General features: G+C 36.8%; 4 protein-coding genes across 5 annotated transcripts; 1 reads left to right on the top strand and 3 right to left on the bottom strand.

Annotated features, from left to right (window-relative positions):
- Positions 1 to 858: 858 nt before the first annotated feature.
- LOC112734161 (uncharacterized) lies at positions 859 to 5,855 on the bottom strand. The gene is made up of 5 exons (XM_025783381.1): positions 5,798 to 5,855; positions 3,221 to 3,450; positions 2,320 to 2,850; positions 1,890 to 2,229; positions 859 to 1,433 (listed from the first exon to the last, which is right to left on the bottom strand). The coding sequence occupies exons 1-5, from the start codon at positions 5,853 to 5,855 to the stop codon at positions 859 to 861; spliced, it is 1,734 nt and encodes a 577-aa protein (XP_025639166.1).
- A 3,534-nt stretch (positions 5,856 to 9,389) lies between these two features.
- LOC112738330 (DNA repair protein RAD7) lies at positions 9,390 to 13,550 on the top strand. The gene is made up of 6 exons (XM_025788729.2): positions 9,390 to 11,073; positions 11,380 to 11,813; positions 12,094 to 12,255; positions 12,591 to 12,666; positions 12,914 to 13,069; positions 13,205 to 13,550. The coding sequence occupies exons 1-6, from the start codon at positions 9,673 to 9,675 to the stop codon at positions 13,349 to 13,351; spliced, it is 2,376 nt and encodes a 791-aa protein (XP_025644514.1). The 5' UTR covers positions 9,390 to 9,672; the 3' UTR covers positions 13,352 to 13,550.
- Positions 13,551 to 14,621: 1,071 nt separating this feature from the next.
- On the bottom strand, positions 14,622 to 17,634 carry LOC112738329 (GCN5-related N-acetyltransferase 6, chloroplastic). 2 transcript variants are annotated; one of them, XM_025788727.3, is made up of 9 exons: positions 17,206 to 17,634; positions 16,854 to 17,100; positions 16,709 to 16,761; positions 16,193 to 16,229; positions 16,040 to 16,105; positions 15,805 to 15,909; positions 15,549 to 15,702; positions 15,374 to 15,450; positions 14,622 to 14,935 (listed from the first exon to the last, which is right to left on the bottom strand). In XM_025788727.3, exons 1-9 carry the CDS (start codon positions 17,313 to 17,315, stop codon positions 14,870 to 14,872), a joined length of 915 nt encoding a protein of 304 aa, XP_025644512.1. In that variant the 5' UTR covers positions 17,316 to 17,634; the 3' UTR covers positions 14,622 to 14,869. The 2 variants fall into 2 exon arrangements, with proteins under 2 accessions (XP_025644512.1, XP_025644513.1); XM_025788728.3 differs by having other exon boundaries at positions 17,212 to 17,582.
- Positions 17,635 to 20,927: 3,293 nt separating this feature from the next.
- LOC112738327 (auxin-binding protein ABP19a) lies at positions 20,928 to 21,844 on the bottom strand. Its single transcript, XM_025788726.3, has one exon. It carries the CDS (start codon positions 21,805 to 21,807, stop codon positions 21,172 to 21,174), a length of 636 nt encoding a protein of 211 aa, XP_025644511.1. The 5' UTR covers positions 21,808 to 21,844; the 3' UTR covers positions 20,928 to 21,171.
- Between the last annotated feature and the right edge of the window lie 104 nt (positions 21,845 to 21,948).

The following is a 21,948-nucleotide window of genomic DNA, read 5'->3' as shown; positions in this document are numbered from 1 at the left end:
TTGTATTTTTTGGATAATTTATTTTGGTAAACTATTTTGCTTTTGGGTTGAGCTTTTATTTTGCTACTGTTTTTGGAGGAAAGCAACTTGTGATGCTTCTGATTACATGCTGTTTGTGCATGTTATGATTATTATATAATATAATGTTATTATCTGGTTTTATGACTGTGCTTGGAGCCAAATTGTTTGTTATGGGTGAAACATATCGTGGTGTTAGGTAAATTTGTTTTAATGGTGAAATGCTATTATTTTGATGGAGATTGGTTAATGTTAAGGAAAGGCCGAGTAGGCCGGGTTTAGTGAGATGTGGAGTAACCGAAATAGAAATAGATATAGATTTTATTTGATAGATAATGTTTGGTGTAATTGGATTAGGTTTGATGGTCGGCTATAATTTTGAGAAATTTTGAATAGTCAGTTCCCGAGTATTGATTGGAAATATGATTGACTGATAAATTCCGAATAGTCAGATTCGCAGTAAGATCGGATAGTTGTTTGACTGATAGATTCAGAATGATCGGTTTTCGATGAAGATCGGATATTTGTTTGAATGATAGTTACCGAATAGTCGATTTTAGAGTATAGATCGGTGTCGGATTAAGGTCGGCTTTTTGTTTTAACTGATAGTATCCGAATAGTCAGATTCAGAGTATAGATTGGTGGTATAAATAGGTTACAAATAAATGAAAAGTTTGAAATGCAAGAATATTTACTTGATGAAATAAGAAGTTTATTTATTGGAAAACCTTTGATTTCAAAGGCCCAGGTAGGCTAGCCTCGTTAAAACCTTTCCAAGCAAAATCCATTGTGGGAAAAATCTTGGTAGTAGGAAAAAGAGTACTCGCCTGTCTCTGGTTGTTAACTGTAATATAACTTTAAAGATGATACATTCCAAGTGTTAGGCAGATCTTTACCATCTAAGGTTTGTAATCGGTAAGCTCCATTGCCGATGACTTCTATGATTCGGTAAGGTCCTTCCCAGTTAGCTGCTAGTTTGCCATGGGATGAGGGTCTTCTGGCTTGTTCGGCTTTTCTGAGCACAATGTTGTTTACTTGAAAAGACCTTGGGTGAAGTCTTTGGTTATATCTTCGAGCTATGTGCTGCTGCATAACTAATTGTTTGATCGTTGTGGACGATATGACTTCTTCTAGGAGGTCGAGTTCGAATTGCCGAGCTGTTTCTTTTGTAGTATGGTCGGCCATTTCAGTGCGCAGTGAGGATTGGGAGATCTCCACGGGTATCATTGCATCTGAACCGTAGACTAGCCGCAATGGTGTTTCCTTTGTGGTTGAGTGAATGGTGGTATTGTATCCCCATATTATCTCTGGGATAAGCTCGGCCCAGAGGCCTTTTGTATCATCCAGTTTCTTTCTTAGAGCATGTAGTATTACTTTATTTTTAGCCTCTGCTAACCCGTTTGTTTGTGGATGCTCTACCGATGAGAAATGTTATTTGATTTTCAAGTCCTGCAAAAAGGATGTGAACTTCTGATCGGTAAATTGGCGACCATTATCTGTGATAATGTACCGAAGTATGCCGAATCGACAAATAATATATTTCCATGCAAAAGAAAGCATTTGTTGTGATGTAATCTTAGCTAGAGGCTTTGCCTCTATCCATTTTGAAAAATAATCAATTCCTACAACTAGGAATTTTACCTGCCCTGCTGCTGTCGGGAAAGGGACAAAGATATCTATACACCATTGGTTGAACGGCCAGCTTACATCGGAACAGTGTAAGTGTTTGGCTGGGAGATGTGTGATCAGACTGTGTTTGTGGTAGTTATTACAACTGTTGACTTTTGTTTTACAATCTTGTTGTAGCGTCGGCCAGTATAATCCAGCTCTGAGGATCTTTGAAGAAAGGTTTCGGGCTCCGAGGTGTGTACCACATATTCCTTCATGTGCCTCGGCAAGCGCAAGCTCGGCTTCTGTTCTGCAAAGACACTTTAGTAAAGGACGAGAGAATCCTCGTCTATATAGGCAATTGTTATAAATTGTAAAGAAGGAGGCTTGTCGGCAAAAGTGTCGAACGTTTTCGACGTTGCCTGGCAAGATCCCTGTCCGAAGATAGTTTATGTATGAAGTTCTCCAATCTGCTTCCTGTGTTACACTTAAAACATCTGTTAATTCTATACTAGGCTTAATTAAGGTAGATCGGTGAAGGGAGGAATTATTTATTTGTGTGTTGGCGAGTTTAGAGAGTATATCAGCACGGCTATTGTTTTCCTGAGGTATATGTTCAATATGGCATTTATGAAATTTTGAAAGTAAAGTTTGAACAATTGCTAGGTATTTGGATAGTAAAGGGTCCTTTACCTGGTATAGCTCGTTTACCTGCTGAACAATTAGCAGAGAATCATAGTAGACCTTAAGCTCGGCTATGTTGAGATAGGAAGCGAGTCTGAGGCCGGTAATAAGTGCTTCATACTCACTCTGGTTGTAGCTTGCCTTGAAGAAAAAGTGAAGCGAATGTTCAATGACGTTACCATTTTCATCATCGAGTATGATCCCGGCGCCACACCCTTGTGGGTTAGAGGAGCCGTCGACATACAAAGACCATTCTGGTGAATATTCGGCGATGTCCAGTATTGTGAATTCGGCAATGAAATCGGCCAAGAATTGAGATTTGATAGATGATTGTCCTTGGTATCTGATGTCAAAATCGGAAAGTTCGACCGACCATTTTACTAGTTGGCCGGCCAGTTCTGGTTTCTGAAGGACTTGTCGCAAAGGATGATCCGTCCGAATATGGATTACATGACTCTGGAAGTATGGCCGAAGTCTTCTGGCTGAGAAGACAAGAGCTAGGGCCAGCTTCTCAATGCTCGGATATCGAAGCTCGGCATTCTGTAACGTTTTGCTTGTAAAGTAGATCAGAAACTGCTGCTTTTGTCTTTCTGCAATAAGAGCGGAGCTTGTAGCCCAGTTAGTCACAGATAAATATAAAAATAACGGTTCTCCTTGTAGGGGGTTTGTAAAATTAGAGGTTTTGAAAGAGTTTCTTTGATGGTTGTGAATACTTGTTCACATTCATCAGTCTATTGGAAAACCTTTTTCTTTTTTAAAGTTTGGAAAAAACATAAAGACTTAGAAGCTAGGCAGGGTAAGAATCTAGAAAGTGCAGCAAGTCTCCCTATCAACCGCTGGACTTCTTTGATAGTTTGTGGGCTTGACATATCTAAAACTGCTAGGCATTTTTCTGGATTCGGCTCAATACCTCGGCTAGTGAGCATGAAGCCGAGGAATTTGCCGCTCTGGATGCCAATGCGCACTTTTCGGGATTTAACCGCATGTTGTATTTTCTGATTTGACTGAAGATTTCTGTGAGGTCATCAAGGTGATTGTTGCCGATCTTTGTTTTAGCGACCATATCGTCAACGTAGACCTCAATGTTCCTGCCGATCTGCTTAGCGAAGACTTTGTCCATCAGGCGTTGATATGTTGCACCTGCATTCTTAAGGCCAAATGGCATGACTTTATAACAATAGTTTCCATGTTTAGTAATAAAGGCTGTCTTATTTTGATCGGATGGATGCATTTGGATCTAGTTATAGCCAGAATATGCATCCATAAAGCTAAATTTTTCATAACCAGAGGCATTATCAACTAAGCAATCAATATATGGCAAAGGATAGGAATCTTTTGGGCATGCTTTGTTGAGATCGGTAAAATCAACACACATGCGCCATTTACCGTTATGTTTTTTCACCATGACGACATTCGCCAGCCATGTTGTGAATCTGATTTCTTGGATGAAGCCGGCGTTGATGAGCTTTTTGGTTTCTTCCAGGGAGGCTTGTTTGCGGTCATGGCCGAGGTTTCTCTTTTTTTGTGCTATAGGTCGGACAGTTGGATCTAATGCCAGCTTGTGGGATATGATGGATGGATCGATGCCTGGCATATCAGCTGGGGTCCAAGCAAATAGGTCGGCATTTTATTGTAAAAATGCTTGGAATGAGGATTTCTCTTCCGAGCTTAATGTTTAAGTGTGGGGAGATTGATAAACCACTATTTTATGGTTTATCTTGTGCTAAATTGATTGGTTTTTATCAATTCTTTGCTCACTTATTCATATAATTTGCATGGTTTTACAATTCCTTCCTAATTCTGTGATATAGTTGATAACATGTTTCCTAGGCCTTTAAACTGCTGATTTTAATTATCCTTTATTACCATTCGATGCCGTGATCTGTATGTTGAGTGCTTTCAAGCTTTATAGGGCAGGAATGACTTAGAGGATGGAAAGAAAACATGCAAAAGTAGAAGGAACACGAAAAAATGAAGTTTTAAAGAGCTGACAGCGACGCACACGCATGGACGACGCGCACGCGTGCCTAGCGCAGAAGATGAGCGATGCGTACGCGTGAGTGATGCGTATGCGTGAAAAGGAATTTTGCCAAATGAGGCGCACGCGTGACCTACGCATACGCGTGACATGCGCCACGTGCAGAAAGTTGCAGAAAGCGCTGGGGGCATTTTCTGGGCTCCTTATTGGCCCAATTCCAAGCCCGAGAACACAGAATAGAGACTTCAGAATGGGGAAATCATTGGAGGATTCATTCATTCATCAATTCACAATATTTTTAAGTTTTAGATGTAGTTTCTAGAGAGAGAGGCTCTCTCTTCTCTCTAAGTTTTAGGATTTAGGATTTCTTTTAGTTTTAGGTTTATTTCTTCTCAATTCCAGGTTCAATGTTCCTTTAATTTAGTTTCTCTCCTACTTTTACTCTATGTTGCTATTTGGTTTATGAATTCTCATGATTTAATTTGATTTTCTATTTTAATGCAATTTGAGGTATTTCAAATTTATGATTGCTTTCTTCAATTTATGTTATTGATGCTTTCAATTTAAATTAGGTTTCTCTCCTTTTGGCTTTGGTTGAGTAATTGGAGACTCTTGAGTTATCAAACTCCTTGTTGATTGATAATTGTTATGTTTCCTAGTTGATTTGAATTCCACTGACTCTAGTCTTTCCATAGGAATTGACTAGGACCTGAGGAATCAAACTGATTCATTCACTTGAGTTACCTTCATAGTTAGAGGTTGACCAAGTGGGAGCAATGAACAATTGATATCACAGTTGATAAGGGTAACTAGGATAGGACGTCCAGTTCTCATACCTTTCCAAGAGCTTTATTAGTTATTAGTTTAATCCTTGCAAATTTTATTTTTCTTGTTCCTTGTTCAAAAACCCCAAAAAGATAACCTTCCATAACCAATAATAAATACACCTCCTTGCAATTCCTTGAGAGACGATCCTAGGTTTAAATACTTCGGTTTATTTTTATTGGGTTTGCTTAAGTGACAAACAAGTATTTGTACGAAAGTATTCTTTGTTAGTTTAGAAACTATACTTGCAACGAGAATATATTTGTGAAATTCTTTACTAGCAAAAATCCGATCGTCACAAGTCCTCTGTCGGGGTTGGTTGCTCGAGGGTTTTGACCCTAGGGTCAAGGTCGGCCAAGGCTGGTAGGTCGTCTTGGTTGCCGATGTTGTGGACATAAGCCTGTATGTGTTGGTTAGGTCTTTTAAAACTGTTGTTGTAGCATTCTCTGGCCTCTCGGCCATCACTGTGAATGGTTGCAATTGTGTTATCCTGCAATGAAAACTTAACACAGAGATGAATTGTAGAGACTATGGTGCCGAACCTATTTAAGAAAGGTCGGCCAAGTATCAAATTGTAAGGACTAAAATAATCAACTAAGTATTGAATATCTGATGTTTTTGACGAGGGAAACTCACCGAGTGTTGTTTGTAACCACACAAAGCCCATAACCGGGACTCTCTCACCTGAGAAACCAACTAGGTCTCCGGTGGAAGGTTGAAGGATGTTGCTGCTGAGTTTCATCTTCTGGAATGTGGAGTAAAAAAGAACATCGACACTACTCCCAGGGTCCAGTAAAAACTTTTTGACTAGGAGATCTCCGAGCTGTAGGGAAATCACGACCGGGTCGTCTAGATTTGTTACGTTGGTGTTATGGTCGGCTGTTTGGAATGTTATCTGAGGAAAGTGTGGAAGTGTCTGTTGTTGAGTTTGATCGGCTTCTATGGAAAGCATAGCTCGGTAAGATCACTTTCTTGCTGATCTTGTGGCTCATCCACCTGCAAAACCTCCGAAAATACAGTTAATAATACGTCTTGGTTGGTCTGGATGATTAGTGTTCGGTCGATCTTTATCTCGGCCATGCTATGTCGCCAAACTTTGGTCACCAGAGGGGGGTGTTCGTCGTTGTATGTGGCCGCCGATGTACTTGTTGAGGTGAACTTGCCGAGCTAGTCGCTCTAGAAGGTCTTTGGCGATGACACACTCGTCAGTAGTGTGTCCGTGCTTTTGGTGGAAAGAGCAGTATTTTGATCTGTCTGCGCCTTTTGAATCTGGGTAGCTGCCGGCTTTTCTTAGCGGCGGGATCAATTTTGAATTTAGGATATCCTTGATGATGTCGTTGTGCTTGGTGTTGAACTGAATGTAAGAGTCGTATCGCGGAGTTGGTTTGAAATTTTTCTTGTTGTCTTTTGTTTTGTCATCGTCTCTGTATTGTGGCTTCTCTGTTTTCCGAGCTTGTCAGAGTTCTTCGATGTCAATCTGACCTTTCGCCTTTTCACAAAACTCGGTCATAGTTTTAGGTTTGGCTACAACAATGGTCTCCTGAAATTTTCTCGGTCGGAGTTCGCTTTTTATTGCGTGCAGTTCCACCTCGGGATGGAGATCGGGTATACTCATGGCTATCTTTGTGAAGCGCGTCATGTAATCTCTAAGGCTTTCGTGCTGACCTTGCTTGATTGCGTTCAGGTAATCGGAGTCGTGTAGGTAGATGGCCGATCCAGCAAAGTGCTCCTCAAAAGGCTTTGATAGGTCTCGAAAGCAAAAAATAGAACTTGCAAGCAAAGAACAAAACCAATCAAGTGTAGGACCGTCTAAGTAAGATGGAAAACAACGACATAAAACTTTATCAGATGCACCGTTTACTATCATTATGGAGGTGAAATTTTTTATGTATTTCTTCGGATCACCTAGCTCATCATAAGGGGTTAGTGTGGTCGGCAGGGTGAACCTCCTGGGCAACACGAAATTCATCACCTTGGCCGTGAACGGCCCAGGGGAGCTTTCTAGGTTGTCGTCCTCATTGTCTGGCCGAGCTTCCTCATTATGCTCGGGTTGCTCTTCTTCGTGCTGAGCAGTTTCAAAGACATGCGTCGGCCCTGAATTATGCTCGGCTTCTTCTGTCGGTTCTTGCCGGTCATTTTTATTTTCAATTCGGGTGTTATTCAAATTAGAAATTTGATTTGCCATTCGTTGGTTCTCTTCGACCATGCACTGGTTGGCTTACCGTAACTCGGTCACCATCTGAAGGAGTTCAGATGGTGTAGGTGGAAGTTGTTCAGCCATGACTCCAAGCGAGAACGTCGAGGCCGATGATATATGGAAAGGATTATATTCTCGGCCCACGGTGGGCCCCAATTATTCTTGTATGGATACCTGAAGGTGGAGCTCGGCTCTTGAGAGGCGACGCTGAGTTGTTATCTTCGATGCCGATTTTTTGGGCCTTGGAAAAATCCGAGCTTCACTCCGAGGGGATGTCCAGTTGCACAGAGTGTGAGCAAGAAACAAATGGGGAGTGTACCTGCAAAGGCACTTCGAAACTTAAGTTAGTATTGAGAATTCAATGCCTCTTTAAGGAGAAGATGTTATACCTTTATAGGTGGAGTGAAACAGGTCGGTTATGCTTCTGCTTCGTCGTTTGATTTGAAGAATAATAATGAGGCTTAATGGGTGATGATGTCTGTTCAGACATTTTGATTTTAGTACGTAAGCCGTTGAGCTCGGTTTGTAACGCGTAACGCCGAACTACGCTTTATTTGGCCGAGTTATGAGTCGTGATGCCGAGTTATGACTTGATATTTGTAACGGTCGGATCAATTACTATTAAAGTTATATAATTATACTTTTTATTTTATATTTGTTACCTCTTCCTTATTTATTTATTCCACAACATATTTCCGATACTACCTTAGTTATATTATGATTAACAATTATTAGTATAAATTTAGTTTTAATATATTATTATAATAGAAATTCATATTTAAATATTATATATATTAAATAAATAATTTAAATCAAATATATAAAATTATAATATTTTATAATATTTATAAAATGTAATAAAATATAAATAAATAAAAATATTTATATTTTATTTTATAATAAAAATATTAATATAATTTTATATTATTATAATTTTTTTTATTTTTATTTAAATAAAAAAGATATTTTTTCTATCTTTTTATCAATTTTTTATTCATTAAAACAACACACAAATAATTCTACTTTTTTTTTTTCTTTTCATTTTTTTCCTACGTCTAAATAATGTGTAAAGCATTGTAAGTGTCCTAAATTTAGTTTTTACCCTATAAGATAGGAGCTTCTAACAAGCCTTGGTCTAAAGTTGTTAAATTAAGACAAAATTGAACCAACATTAAACTTAGGTCCAGTTTGAATAAACAGTCTAAAAGTACTTATTTTAAAAGAAAAATGATAAAAAGCCTTTTATTATGAGAGAAGTCATTTTTTTAACTTCTTCTTAAGCACCAAAATAATTTTTTAGAAAGTTACAATTTTATTTTGAAAATTATACCAAACATTAATACTACACATTTTTATAAATTAAAAATTAAAAAAATCACTTATAAACCTATCCAAACGCCCTTAATCTCATTTTCACTTAATATTTCTCACGTGCTTGTTCTTCAATGCAAGAGTGTATTTATGTAACATTAATCAATTTCAAAGTCATCAAATATTCTTCCTTAATTTTGCTAGCAATAGTTGCAAAATTGAAATAAAACATATAAATTGTGCTGATAATAGCTACAAAATTAAGAGATGATTAAGAAAAATATAATTCATTTTATAATTCATTTAAAACGAAAAATATTTCGTAAATGCCACAATTAGGGTTCAAAGTTCACACACATGAGAGTCGTGTACTAGTCCGGCTACTAGGCCAAACAAATTGCAATTCTTATGTTATGAGGCCATTTTACTTTCCTAAATATTGTACATATCCTAAATTCAAAATTAGATTAAATTTTCTTATATTTATTTTATTAAATTTGATATGTTATTATACAATAATTTATCAGTAATAATTAAAATGTAATTATTTTTAAATAAAATTAATAATTAAAATTTATTAAATAATAATTTTATTTAATAAATTACTAGTTGAATTACTGTTGATCATGTGATTTGACTGAATTTACTGATGAGGGTTCGATGTTGACTTTTGATTATGGAGATACCTATGAATTCAATTCCGATAAAAACGAAAAAGGAAAATAAAAATAATAAAATAACGATATGGCGGGAAAGATAGACCGGTACATCAAGTGTACAGGAGAAGTTTCTCTTCCCTCCTTTCCAGAAAACCTAACGCAAGACACTCTGCCGCTCGCCCTTCTCAATTATCTCCCCCAACTCTCCACTCTCTACACTCTGCAGTCTGCACTTAAAACCAAGGTTCCTGCTTTTGCCAACTAAACCAACCACTTGGATTCCTCCTTCAAAAAAAAAAAAAAAACTTATTTTTCTCTCTAGATCTCCAAATCTCTCTCTCTCTCTTCATTCCCCCTCTTTTCACTTGTTCCACTTCACTCTCACTCACACAATGGTACCTACCAAAACCACACCAAAATCTTCAAAAACCATCGACTCTATGCATCCGCACACTCCCACCCAAACCAACGAACCCTCTTCGTTTCCCCCTCGTAGACGCAGTCTCCGCCTCGCTTCCATTCCAAACTCCGATCCTCCCAAATTCGGTGCTGACGATGGTTCAACCGCAACCGCCGTTAGGGTTTCCAATGACACCGACTCTGGTCCCACCGGAAACGCCGCCAGTGGAAAGGGAAAAAGAAAGGGTAGGTCAGCTGTTTCCGGAACAGCAACTGTCAAGTTGGACGAGAGTGGGAAGGGTTTTCTGAACTTACGGTCAGGAAAGAAGGTTCTCATGAGAGGAATGGAAGCAAACCAATATAACGCTGTCAGTAACGGCGATCCGGGAAGTGGTAGCGCCAAGCGTGGTAGGAAAACCATATCACAGAAAAGCGAAGAAGAAGAAGAGCAGCAAAAGTGTGAAACGAAGGACACAAATAGTTATGTTGATGCGGTGAAGATCGAGAAGCAGAATATTGATGAGGGTTTGGAAAATGTTGTTTCTGGTAATAGGGGGAAGAGGAAACTGGGCGGCGGTAGCAGCAGCAGAGATGCGGTTACGGTGGAAGTTGGAAGCATGAGTGTGGGACGAAGGAGACTCAGCAGGGAAGAGAAAGGGAAATCTGCGGTTGTTGCTAATGGCGAACCACCACGCAATGCTGTTGCTCATGAAACTACATTGGAGAATAGATCAGATGCCAAGCTCCCTTCAGAAGAGGGTAATGCAGTTCCTGTCCAAATGAGAGCTCGAGAACGATCAAGAGACACTAACAACAACAACAATAACAATGGTAATCAAAGAGAGCATGGCTCGAATAGGATGGACCGGTTTAGGGACATAGCCAGGGAGAACGCGTCGCGATTTGCTCATTTCACTGCTGAAGATGAAGAAAACACCAATGACAATTCGGTTCCTGAGCCTGAAGTTGAGCATGAGATTGAGGATTGGCCAGGTCCTTTCTCAACGGCTATGAAGATCATACGGGATAGGGAGAAGAAGAGTTTTCAAACAGGGTGTGGGCCTTCGGAAAGAAGCTTAGTGGAGTCTATTAAGTGGGTTCCTAAGAGGAATCAAGCGCTAACCGGTAGAAAGTTCTTGGCTCCTTCATTGCAGGAGCTTTGCCTTGATATTCTTGCTCGGAATGTTGATGACATAGCTTCACTTGACAGTGTGCCTGATTCCCTGAGGCACAGGCTTAGCCAATTGTTGTGTGACGCGGAGAGGATTACCGATCACTTTTTTGAACTACTTGTTTGTGGATCACCCACAGAGATTCGGTTGAGGAATTGCTCTTGGCTGTCGGAGGAGCACTTTGTTAAATGTTTCCAAATGTGCGACACTACCAATTTGGTGGTACGTCCTTCTATGTAATATGCTCGTTTTGAACTTATGTGTTAACGGTGATTCATCTCAAGTATAGTTTAGTGTTAGATTTTCTATTAAGTTTATGTTTGACTTATTGGCCAGTATTTATGGTACTATATTTTGCTATATTTTGATTGTGTAACTGGGAATCTTCGTTCTTTTTAAAAGGTTTATTTTCTTGGCTTGTTCAATTTCAATTGTCTTGTTGAAGATTTGATTAACTTCTTGTCTGCTTCTATTATTAACATCATAGATTACCTTAGTTCTGGTTATTTTTATTTACATTTTGAATAGGTGCTGCAACTCGACCAGTGCGGGCGATGTTTGGCAGATTATGTAATATATGCTACTTTGGCACAATCAAGGGGGCACTTGCCTAGATTAACTAGCCTATCCATTACGGGTGCATGTCGTCTTTCAGATTTAGGGTTGCGAGCACTTGTCTCTTCTGCTCCAGCACTTAGATCAGTCAACCTCAGCCGGTGCTCCCTTCTCACATCTTCTGGCATTTTTCATTTGGCTGAATCATTAAGATCTCTTCTAAAGGAATTGTATCTCGATGAATGCAATGGCATTGATGCTGCACTGGTTCTGCCAGCACTTCTGGAACTTGAACATTTGGAAGTTTTGTCAGTAGCCAGTGTTAAAACTATTTGTGATGAATTTGTCAAGGATTACATCACTGCTCGGGGTCACAACTTAAAAGAGCTCGTTTTACAAAATTGTGTGTAAGTACTAACTACTAAGTATTATCAGAGTTAGTTATGGTTGTTTCATGTCTGGAAACTCTTAAGATGTGACATAAATTCAGGAAGTATTTTCCTGTGTATGACCGAAAATTTTATTTGAAACCGTCATTGTGGTTGGTTCAAACTTTGGTTGGCTGCTTACCATACATGGACTTAACTATTACTTGTGAATTTGGATACTTTTATTTCCCCTTGATTTTAAACTCCATATTTTTCTATTATCGTCAAAACTTGTTGATTTACATTTCTTGATGTGCAGAAATGTGACAGATGCATCAATAAAAATAATTGCAGAACATTGTCCTGGATTATGCGTGCTTGATATTATGCACTTGGAGACATTAACAGATTTATCCATAGGTTATCTAAGTAATCATTGCCGTGCACTTCATACACTGAAGCTTTGCCGTAATACATTCAGGTCCTTATTTTCCCTGCTATCTCTCTTTATTATAGACAGAGCATATATCTTTGCTTATTTTTATTAGGACGCTTCTTAGATCAGTCTGTTATTTGCAACAGACGACTCAAAATAGTTTCTAATGGTTTTTGCACTATCAAGACTGCTATATGATTTTTCGAATTCGAACTCATACATTTTTTATGCATCCAAAAGTGTTTGATTCCCTTGTAGTCTTCGATCTAAATGGTCCTTTGTACTCAGGATTTGAGATAATCAATTTTATCTAATTCATTATCTATCTTGGTAGGGTCTGCTACTAACTGTTAAATTTTTGTTCCCCTTTGCTAATGCAGTGATGAAGCCATTGCTGCATTTTTGGAGACAAGTGGGGAGTCCTTGCAAGAACTGTCACTTAATAGTGTTAAGAAGGTACTTCGTTTATTTGTCTCCCTGTTTCTCTCCCCATATGGCTGCAAATGCTATATAACCCACCCCATATGCACATTTAAGCATTTGCGAGGAGCTGGAATTGCTGTATGGTTTATTAAGTGTCGAAACATCCTTCCTATTTGAGTTAATATTCAAAAAAGGAAAAAGAAAAAGAAAAAAGAACTCTTTACACACCTGATAAGTTGTATTGTTTCACTTTCTGAGGGCCAAGTTCTATTTAATGCAGGTTGGCTACCACACAACCCTATCACTTGCAAGCCATGCAAAAAATTTGCGTACTCTAGATCTATCTTGGTGCCGAAATTTGACAGACAATGCATTGGGTTTAATAGTAGATAGCTGCTCGTCACTGATATCACTTAATCTTTTTGGATGCACACAGGTATATATCAATTATTAAAACTTCTCGCTGTATCTATGGTCGAACTATTATGGCATCGAAAAATATGGTGCAATGAATGTTGATTGGAGTAGTGGGACGTTGGAAAAAGGTTTTAATGTTATGTCTTTTCTGCAGGTAACAGATATTTTTCTGAAGGGCCACTCAAACATGCAGCTTGAGATAATTGGTTTGCAGAACTCTCCTTTGTTGCGTCATGTCAAAGTCCCTGATCCTTATCAGGGTGCTTTGAATTATTCGTCAGTATCCATGGATGGTGTATAAATTAGGATTAGTACCAGAGATGAACTTATGTAGTAGTTAGTGGCATAAGTAAAATATATTTCGATGTAAGAATGAGACCAGGTGAAAAATTTCGACCAATATGAATATGCAACAAATTCTAAAGGGTGTATGCTTATTATCGTGTAAATTTGTTGTTTACTTTTTATATATCTTTCCCAGAAACACTTTTGACACTCAAGTTGGGTTTCCCTTCAAAGAGCTATTGTAGATGCATATTTTGGTTGCTAAGGGAGTACCATATTCCCTGTTATTCTTAGGATCAAATGATATGAGAAGGAATCGTGTCCCTTTTTATTTTTTTACTTTGTTCAATAGAGGGAATCTTATCCATTTATTAGAGAAATACATGTGATGTGTGATGCTTGGTTTAGGATCCTACTCGATTGGTGGTATGCATGGAGTATTTGACCAAGATCCAATTCCCATCCTACAAATTCTGATAAATGTGCAACTTTTCAGCTCCAGTCTAACCTAAAAACATCTTGCAAAAATGTGCACTTGTTCACCTACTATGTGAGTGTCTAATGACCTGTAAAATAGAATCATTCTGAACCCCTTCCCCCCAAAATAGAGTAGCACAACCCTATAACACTGCCATAACTAAAGACATATCTTGTCCATGGTGGACATGACATTGCTGCAGCAAGAGATGTGTTATTAAAACACCTTAGAATAAATTCAATTCAAAATGACAAAAGCAAGAATTTAGATATTAGTATAAAAGTAACACTAGGCTTTAAATTAAATTAATGTTAACGTATAGTACAATGGAATTTCTATCGACAACATTCTTGATTCTGTTATGGCAATGTGCTACGATAGACTTCAAAGTGTTGGCAAATGAATCAATTGAAAATTTCAAACCTCAAATGTCAAATGTTAAGGTCTAAACCTTATAAATACTAAGGTTATTGGCCTTTTTTATATATCTAATTTTAGGTATTAATATAGAAATTTATTTTTCATATACCGATAGTGTAAGCATTTTATACATTGTGTATTAACACATCAATAAAAATAATTAGGGATACTATTTAAAAATTCATCTAAATATATGAATCTGATTGAATCAATTTATAAAACTCTTTAACATTGTTAGTGTATAATAATATAATTTAATAATTAAAATAGTAAAGTTTTATGTTATATATATATCATTAACAGAGGGAAATACAAAAAAATGAGGGGATGGGATCATACCCACCAAAATAAATACAATAATTGCGACATAAATTGGATCCATATTCAGTTTGTTCATTCTTAATAGATCTGAGTTGTTTCTTTCATCAAATTTAACTATGGGAAGAATAGAATCTGTTACATACTTACATCTATAAAAAGAGCGATGCACTAAATAGGGGAGCTAATTACTTGCGAGTTGCGAACAACATAAACATATTACATCCAATAATTACAGGAACATGGAGCGTATTAAATTTGAAACTCGCACCAGCTCCAGAACCATCCAATTGAAGTATAACCAATAATCTTTTGTATTTAAGTCTGCAAACATAGCAAGAATGTTTCCTCTAGCGACAATTTGGTGTTTGCCGTCTCAACCATCTGAAATACACCAAGGTTAGAAGCAATAAAATCTAGTACAAAAAATGGCGAAACTATTATTAGTGTGGAATCAACACACTCCAACTAGTATAATAACATTTGAAAATACCCAAGACCCATGCATCTATGAATCCTCAAAATTCAACAAAGAAACTTTATTCCCAAGAAATAATATGAATAATTTTAATATTTCAAGTTATGCTCCTGCAGTCTATTGATAATTGTTAGTTTATCAAAATTAGTAAATTGAAAATTAATGTTTATAACATCAAAATACAAGCCACTTCATAGGTTTATAGAACATGGAACTTCCATCATCATAAGTTGCACAACCATGGTAAATCATAACCGATTTTTGACTTTTAACTAGAATTCAAAATAATGGAAAATAATTCATAAAACTTTGTTCATATAATTAGTATGCATCATTGTATTTACCTGGAAGCCCAACTTCTGGTACAACATCTGTGCAGGCCTATTATTTCTATCAACATGAACATATATTTGAGTCACCCCTGTTAAAAACAGGAATTTATGTTAAACTTGTGGTCAAATGTGTGACGTATCAGGCATACATTGTAAGAGCGACTCTAACTTTAACGTTTCATATTACCATTATATTTTGCAGCTTCAATAGCAAAATATAACATGTTGCTCGCTATTCCCTGTTGTCTAGCTGGTTTGGTGACACATAAGTTTGCAATGTAGCCATATTTGCTAGGTGCCGTTCTGTCGATTCTAACAAAAAGTGGAGCCTTTACGTGTTCCTGAAGAAACAATTGAAAAGCTAAAGCATCACAACCACAAGGCTAAGCAGAACAAGAGATGCATTCATCAATAAGAAATTAGAAAATAATGAAGTGTAATACCCCGGGAATGGTCTCGCCTTGCAGCAAATAGCGGATATTCAAATCAAGGGTTCCCACAACACTTTTTAATACTGAATGTTTTAAATTGTTGTGCTGCTTCCTTACCTGACAAGCTTGACCCCAAATAATCAATTATCATCAAATTGTGAGGAACTTAACAAGTTTTCTTTCTCATATATAGGAACCTGAAAATCTCAAGTAAACTAAATCAGTATCTAAGATGAGATTGATTTACCGTGATAATGCATGTGCAAGTCTCCCCATTTAGAACCTTGCACCGCCTTCTTAACGCAATAAATTCCTATGCAATAGGAATTCTTGTCAAGATTTTCATTTAAGACATACAATATATACACTGCGCGAAGTAATAATTATCCTGAACCTCTACCTGCTCAGCGAATTTCCTCTTGAAGTTATCAATATATCTGGATAAAACACAACGAGAATCAGTGGCATGGTGGCACCCAGATTTTCATATACTGTGGATCAATGCAAACTTAATGGACCACCCTTCGGCCGTTCCCTTCAGATGTCTCATAAAAAACTACTAGTGGTTAAAACAATGTCCAACAATTCCTATTGAGTATAAACTAAATTGGTTTTCAAAGAATTTCAGATTGAACACTTTGCTCCCGAATAAATTTTCATTCTCTAGAAGTCCTCGAGAATCATTTTGGTCCCTTCATCATTTTGAGACTTAATTGTCTTATAATAAAATTTGTTAGGGGCTTATACGTCCAATAAACATATTAAAAATTTGATTGAAAGCGAGAAATGATTCTTAACAAAGACCGAAGTGTCCGATTTAAAATTTATTGGTGCCAACGTTTACTCGTACCTATCTTAATATGGTTTATATTATAGAATTCTCAAAAACCAAATTTCTGATGTATATGTATCATACCTTTCATACATTCTATTCTCCCATTGACATTCTGATCTCAGCCATGCCGCTGTCTACCACAAAATTTAAAATAAACACATAAATACATAGAAATCAATGTTCCTTTCTTAAAAAAAAAAAAATCACTATTCAATAAATGACATACCCAATATTCTTCATCAAGCACAGCTTCACGCGCAACAAATTCCCCGAATTCAAACCTATTTCCTTGAGCCACTTCTTGACCAGATGGCTGCAACCGTTCAAACCAAAGATTCTTGGACCCTAACGTTTCGGTTTTTGGAGTCGGTGGCCTTAAATGCTGCACACAAAGTTCTTCTTTCTTCTTCAAATTAGTCGTCGTCTTATTATCATTAGTGTTTTCCAACATCGGGGAAGATTTCGTATGTGCCCTATTCGTGTTCAATATCCCAAAATAAAAAACCCAACAAAATAAAATGGTTCGAAAAGAAAAAAAGAAGATATACGACGAAAGAAAAACAATAATTGAAAGTTACATGGACCATGAGGCAACAATTTTTGGGCATTTGAAACAGCTAATGGACCGATTGAAGAACAAAGCATGCAACTCAGGTCTGTGTGTTGGAATTGTTGCCATGGGAGGCATTCTTTCTTTTTGTTCACTGGTGATTCAACGGTTTGTTGAATGAAAAATAATGGAAATTGAGAAGAAAATTATGCCAATTATTTATGTTTTGGTAGCCTCAGCGCTCAGTTATTGAATTGGGATATACTTGCTGTGAAGCAACTAACCCCCCTTTTTTCTGTATATTGTTCCACCATGCAAATATGTTGTGGAAGAGGGAGAAAATTACCCGCTATTTTTGTGAAGAAAATTTGGTGATGATGCCAATATCTGTCGTGATTCTTGGCCATTAGTTGAGAGGTTCAGGATTTGGTGTTATTCGGTGGCAAGGTGTTCTCCAAATCTAAATCACTATCATTGAGTTATAATCATAGCTGCTCCAATGAATCAATGACACGTGGGTTAAATGGACCTCCCCTTCCTCTTTTAACAATCTAACTGTTTTAAATAGGAATCACAACGGATATCCATGGACTCCTTTCGTTTTCGGTCTCCAATAGAAAATTGCCTTTTATTTCTGCTCATTTTTATTATAGGTTTTTATTTATTTTTTTCAGGCAAAAGTAAATATTTATGGGTATCTGTATATATTAAACTTTAACAAATAAAAAAAAAATAATCATAATAAAATTTTATACAATTCAGTTAAAATATATCAAATCAAATCCAATTTAAACATATTCAACATTATTAAATTTAATTTAATATTATTCAACTAAATCTTTAACATACAAACTAAAATAAAATAAAATAAAAAAGTTTTTAACATAACAAATTTTGGTCGACGATTATAATTCGGTGATAGTATTCTCTTCTTGTAGTGATACAAATTTAAATAATTAGTTGATACAAATTTAGATATTATGAACATCATTAATTTGTTTCTAAATAAATCTAAAAAAAACATATACTTACATCATGTATAATTATATATAAAGGGTATTTAAGTAATTTCACTCTAGTGAAAATTTAGCGGGTACTTCAGTTTCTTCTCTCGTCTCTGTTTATTCGTGGGGACGGATTCTCATTCCCATAAGGACTTAGCAGGTCTCCATTTTTTTCTCCGTCGTGGTAATTTCTGCGGATACCCGCGGGTATGGATTTTTTTCCAATTTCTCAATTGGAGTCTCTTGCTCAATAGAAAATATTTTGCTGGATTTTTTTTAAAATTAATTAAAAAAGAGTCTTGTTATACATCTAAGTCTTTTTGGCAACCAAGTCAAGCCAAGTTGGTCCAAATCTAACAAAATTCACTCACACAACATGCGCCTAAAATCACACTGTTCTTCTCATTCTTTTTCGTGTTTCTTCATGTGCTTTTCTCCTCCTTCTTCTATTGGTATTGTTGTTGTAGTATTTTATTTTTCTTTTTTCTCCTCCTCCTATTCCTCATGTGATATTATAGTTATTTATTTATTTTTATTTTTTCTTCTCTTTTTTTTTGTTTTATTCTTTTTGAAACGGTGAAACAAAAAGAATTATGAAAAAATAAAATAAGAAAAAAAAAGATGAAAGAAAGAAGCAGTAGAAAATGAGGAGGAGGAAGAGAAAGAGTTTTAAATTATACAAAATTTATCAGAACAATAACACTGAAATTTCTTAAAAATAACACATAAATTTTTTAGTTTTGATACCGAAATTTTGCTACAAAAATACAAAAATATCTTATTTAATGTTGTATTTTTTCTGTTGTTCTTATTTCTTTTTTTAGGAGCATTACTTCTCATATTAGACTTGAATGAACATTTTTATACTATATTGCAATCTTATTTAGTTGAATGAATGTAGGTTCTGACTCTTCCTACTGATTTTACAGCATTATGTGTTTCTTCTTCTTCTTCTTTGTTTATTTTTTTATTTTTGTTAAGAGAGTAAAATATAAAGACTTTTGAGAAGGTAAAACAAGAAGGAGAAGATGAACATGAAAAGAAGAAGAAGATGATGATGATGATAATGAAGGAGAAGAAGGAGGAGGAGGAGGAGGAGAAGTTGAGTTATCATTAAGTAATTTCGATACATTCTAGATTTAAATAAGTTGCACTTAATCTGTGTTTGTTTTGAAATGAGTTTGTTTGTGTGTCATCATCATTAAGTAATTTTGATGCATTCTATATTTAAATAAGGTGCACTTTTAGTCTGTGCTTGTTTTGAATTGAGTTCCTTTGTGTATCGTCATCATTAAGTAATTTCAGTGTATTCTGGATTTAATTTATGTGTTATCATTAAGTAATTTTGGTGCATTCTGGATTTAAATAAGGTGCAGTTCAGTAAAATAGGAAGCATACATGTAAAAGTACTCCCAGTCCCCTCTCCTTTCACAAACCCTCTCTTTGCTAGTACAAGGAAGGAACTCAACACCAATACCCGAACCCTCTTTTATTAACGTCAAGCTCTCAAACTCGCAAAATGATTCAGCGTCAGAATATGATGGCGCACGGATCTTAACATCAACATACCCAATGATATGGATTTTCATTTTTTACCTTAACTATTTTCTGCCTTTCTTTTTTCCTCTCTTTTTTCATTTTCTTTTTCCTAACCATTATAAAAGACAAACAGGACATAGATAAGTACAAGAAGAAGAAAAGACTAACCTCTGAAAGTCATGTCGCATTCAACTTTTAGGCAGATGAAACGAGGGCTTTGTATCAATTCTCAAGGGATAAACAACAATAAAACATTATTATAAGCCACTAACTTAGTGGGTAATTCAAAGTTTAACTGTTTACATACCCAAAGGCAACAAACTGTCCAGATGCAGTCACACAACGAAAAACTAATTGTAGCACGTTTTCACAAGGTAAAAACATTATTAAAAATTTATTTTATTTACTCTATTAAAGACCCAAGCTTGAAACGTAGTAACGCGCCGTTGAGCTTGAGGGCTACTAAATTCAATCATCAACCGAGGTATAAATTATACGTAAAAGCTCAACTTACTAAAATTTAGGTTGGTCAAGCTTGGGGGCTATGTATCGTATCCCTTATATCTCGGAAAGAACGAGTTATACCTCAGTAGGATAAAATGAAATTCAAATTAAATTAAACTCCTTATCATAACCCACTCCTCTCCAAAATCTTGGTCCTAGTCTTCCATGACCAACGGACTGACGAATAATTTAAACATAAAAAGCTATAAATCAAGGGTGAACGCCACCACACGCAGTGGGCACAAACAACTCGATCATTGATATTGTATACTCGCTTTTATTGAGATATTATTCACTGACTTGAGCGTCGAAGTCCCTTTTACAGGTATTACGTTCGGGTCCGAGTTCACGAGAATAGTTCAGCGCCCGACAGAGTTGCCAAGCACCCTCGAACAATCAAGGAACTGACGTATAACGCGACAAAAATATTCTTACAAGAATAACATGTATTAAATTTTAATTGTTAAAAAATATCTTTAAAAAAATATATTTTAGACATCTTTACGTGAGTGGCTTCTTCTCCAAAACAGATGCAGCGGAAAACGTAGGAATATGGTCATCATTATAAGCCATAGAGATAGCTACATTATTGTTAAATTTCATGGCTGCACTGTTTGCCATCCATGGCTCCGTTCAGAAGCGCGCATAATCACAAGACGAAATGAATTATAATACAAGTAAAATCATACACGAAATTCATCCATTAGATGAGCATGCGTTTTTAATCCTACCAACCAAACACATTAAACTACAAGTTATTTCCCGTTAAGACAAACTTACATTGGCACAAAGAAACCATACAAAAGGAGGAGGATCCTACTAGTTTTACATGCATGCAATACGAACTAAATCCAAAACGAAAACACACAAATAAGAAACAAATTCAGTTGAACGTAACAAAACAAAACAAATACAATCACTATTTTCTCTCTTCACTAATGTCTCAATTAACCTGAGCCTCCAAGCACACCCTTGAGCTTCTTCACCTGAGCAGCATCAAGAAAAGTTGTCTGCGTTATCAACTCAGTTGGGAAATCACTCTTGAACAACGCAAAGTCCAAGATTTGAAGTCCAGGATTGGCACTGCTGAAGCTCACAAACGCCAAAGCCTGAGTCCCACCACCATTGAGTTGGAAGTGTAAAAGCCCTTGAGGATACACCATAACATCTCCCTTCTTGAGGGTCTTGAAATACACCGTGTTGTCGGAAGAAACGAACCCTGCACAGATCGTTCCTTGCACCACAACAAGGAGCTCCGAGGCACCGGGGTGCGTGTGGAGTGGTACCACTCCACCTGGTGCCAAGTCTAAACGGGCCGCGGAGATTCCAAGGCCGTTGACGCCTGCAAACTGGGCATCAAATGCAGGCGTCACAGAGGCTTTTATGATGTTTGAGGTGTTTCCAACGGCTCCAAGGCCACTATAGACGAAATCGTCTACGGTGACCTTTGCAGGACTTTTACAAGAATACCCTGCAGGGCCGTTGGGAGCTGTGTAGTCAGCAACACAGAAATCTACTACGGAAGCCTGGGAGAAGGTGAAGAGAGAAAATATTAAGAAGATAGCGGCGAGAACCATCTTCATTTTTTTGTAGTGTTTTAATTTCTACGTATGTGTGTGTGGTTCTGTCATATCGGCTTCGTTGTGTGTATATATATTTGTAAGTGGGAATGCGGGAGAGTGTACATACATTTAACTTTACCATTTGCATTTACTGGCTTGGTT

This window comes from Arachis hypogaea, chromosome 13 (assembly GCF_003086295.3).
Source record: "Arachis hypogaea cultivar Tifrunner chromosome 13, arahy.Tifrunner.gnm2.J5K5, whole genome shotgun sequence".
Classification (NCBI taxonomy): domain Eukaryota; kingdom Viridiplantae; phylum Streptophyta; class Magnoliopsida; order Fabales; family Fabaceae; genus Arachis; species Arachis hypogaea.
Note: the sequence above shows the minus strand (reverse complement) of the source record. Positions and strands in the feature narration are given on the sequence as shown.

Coding starts and splice junctions, on each gene's coding strand:
- LOC112734161 (XM_025783381.1), bottom strand. CDS start 5,855: ATGAAACTCAGCAGCAACATCCTTCAACCTTCCACCGGAGACCTAGTT. Junction 3,451..5,797: donor AGACCTAGTTGGTTTCTCAG/GTGAGAGAGTCC, acceptor TTAAGAATGCAG/GTGCAACATATCAACGCCTG. Junction 1,434..1,889: donor GGCACATGAAGGAATATGTG/GTACACACCTCG, acceptor TCTCATCGGTAG/AGCATCCACAAACAAACGGG.
- LOC112738330 (XM_025788729.2), top strand. CDS start 9,673: ATGGTACCTACCAAAACCACACCAAAATCTTCAAAAACCATCGACTCT. Junction 11,074..11,379: donor GCGACACTACCAATTTGGTG/GTACGTCCTTCT, acceptor CATTTTGAATAG/GTGCTGCAACTCGACCAGTG. Junction 11,814..12,093: donor CTCGTTTTACAAAATTGTGT/GTAAGTACTAAC, acceptor CTTGATGTGCAG/AAATGTGACAGATGCATCAA.
- LOC112738329 (XM_025788727.3), bottom strand. CDS start 17,315: ATGCCTCCCATGGCAACAATTCCAACACACAGACCTGAGTTGCATGCT. Junction 16,762..16,853: donor TGCTTGATGAAGAATATTGG/GTATGTCATTTA, acceptor ATTTTGTGGTAG/ACAGCGGCATGGCTGAGATC. Junction 16,106..16,192: donor AGAGGAAATTCGCTGAGCAG/GTAGAGGTTCAG, acceptor CCTATTGCATAG/GAATTTATTGCGTTAAGAAG.
- LOC112738327 (XM_025788726.3), bottom strand. CDS start 21,807: ATGAAGATGGTTCTCGCCGCTATCTTCTTAATATTTTCTCTCTTCACC.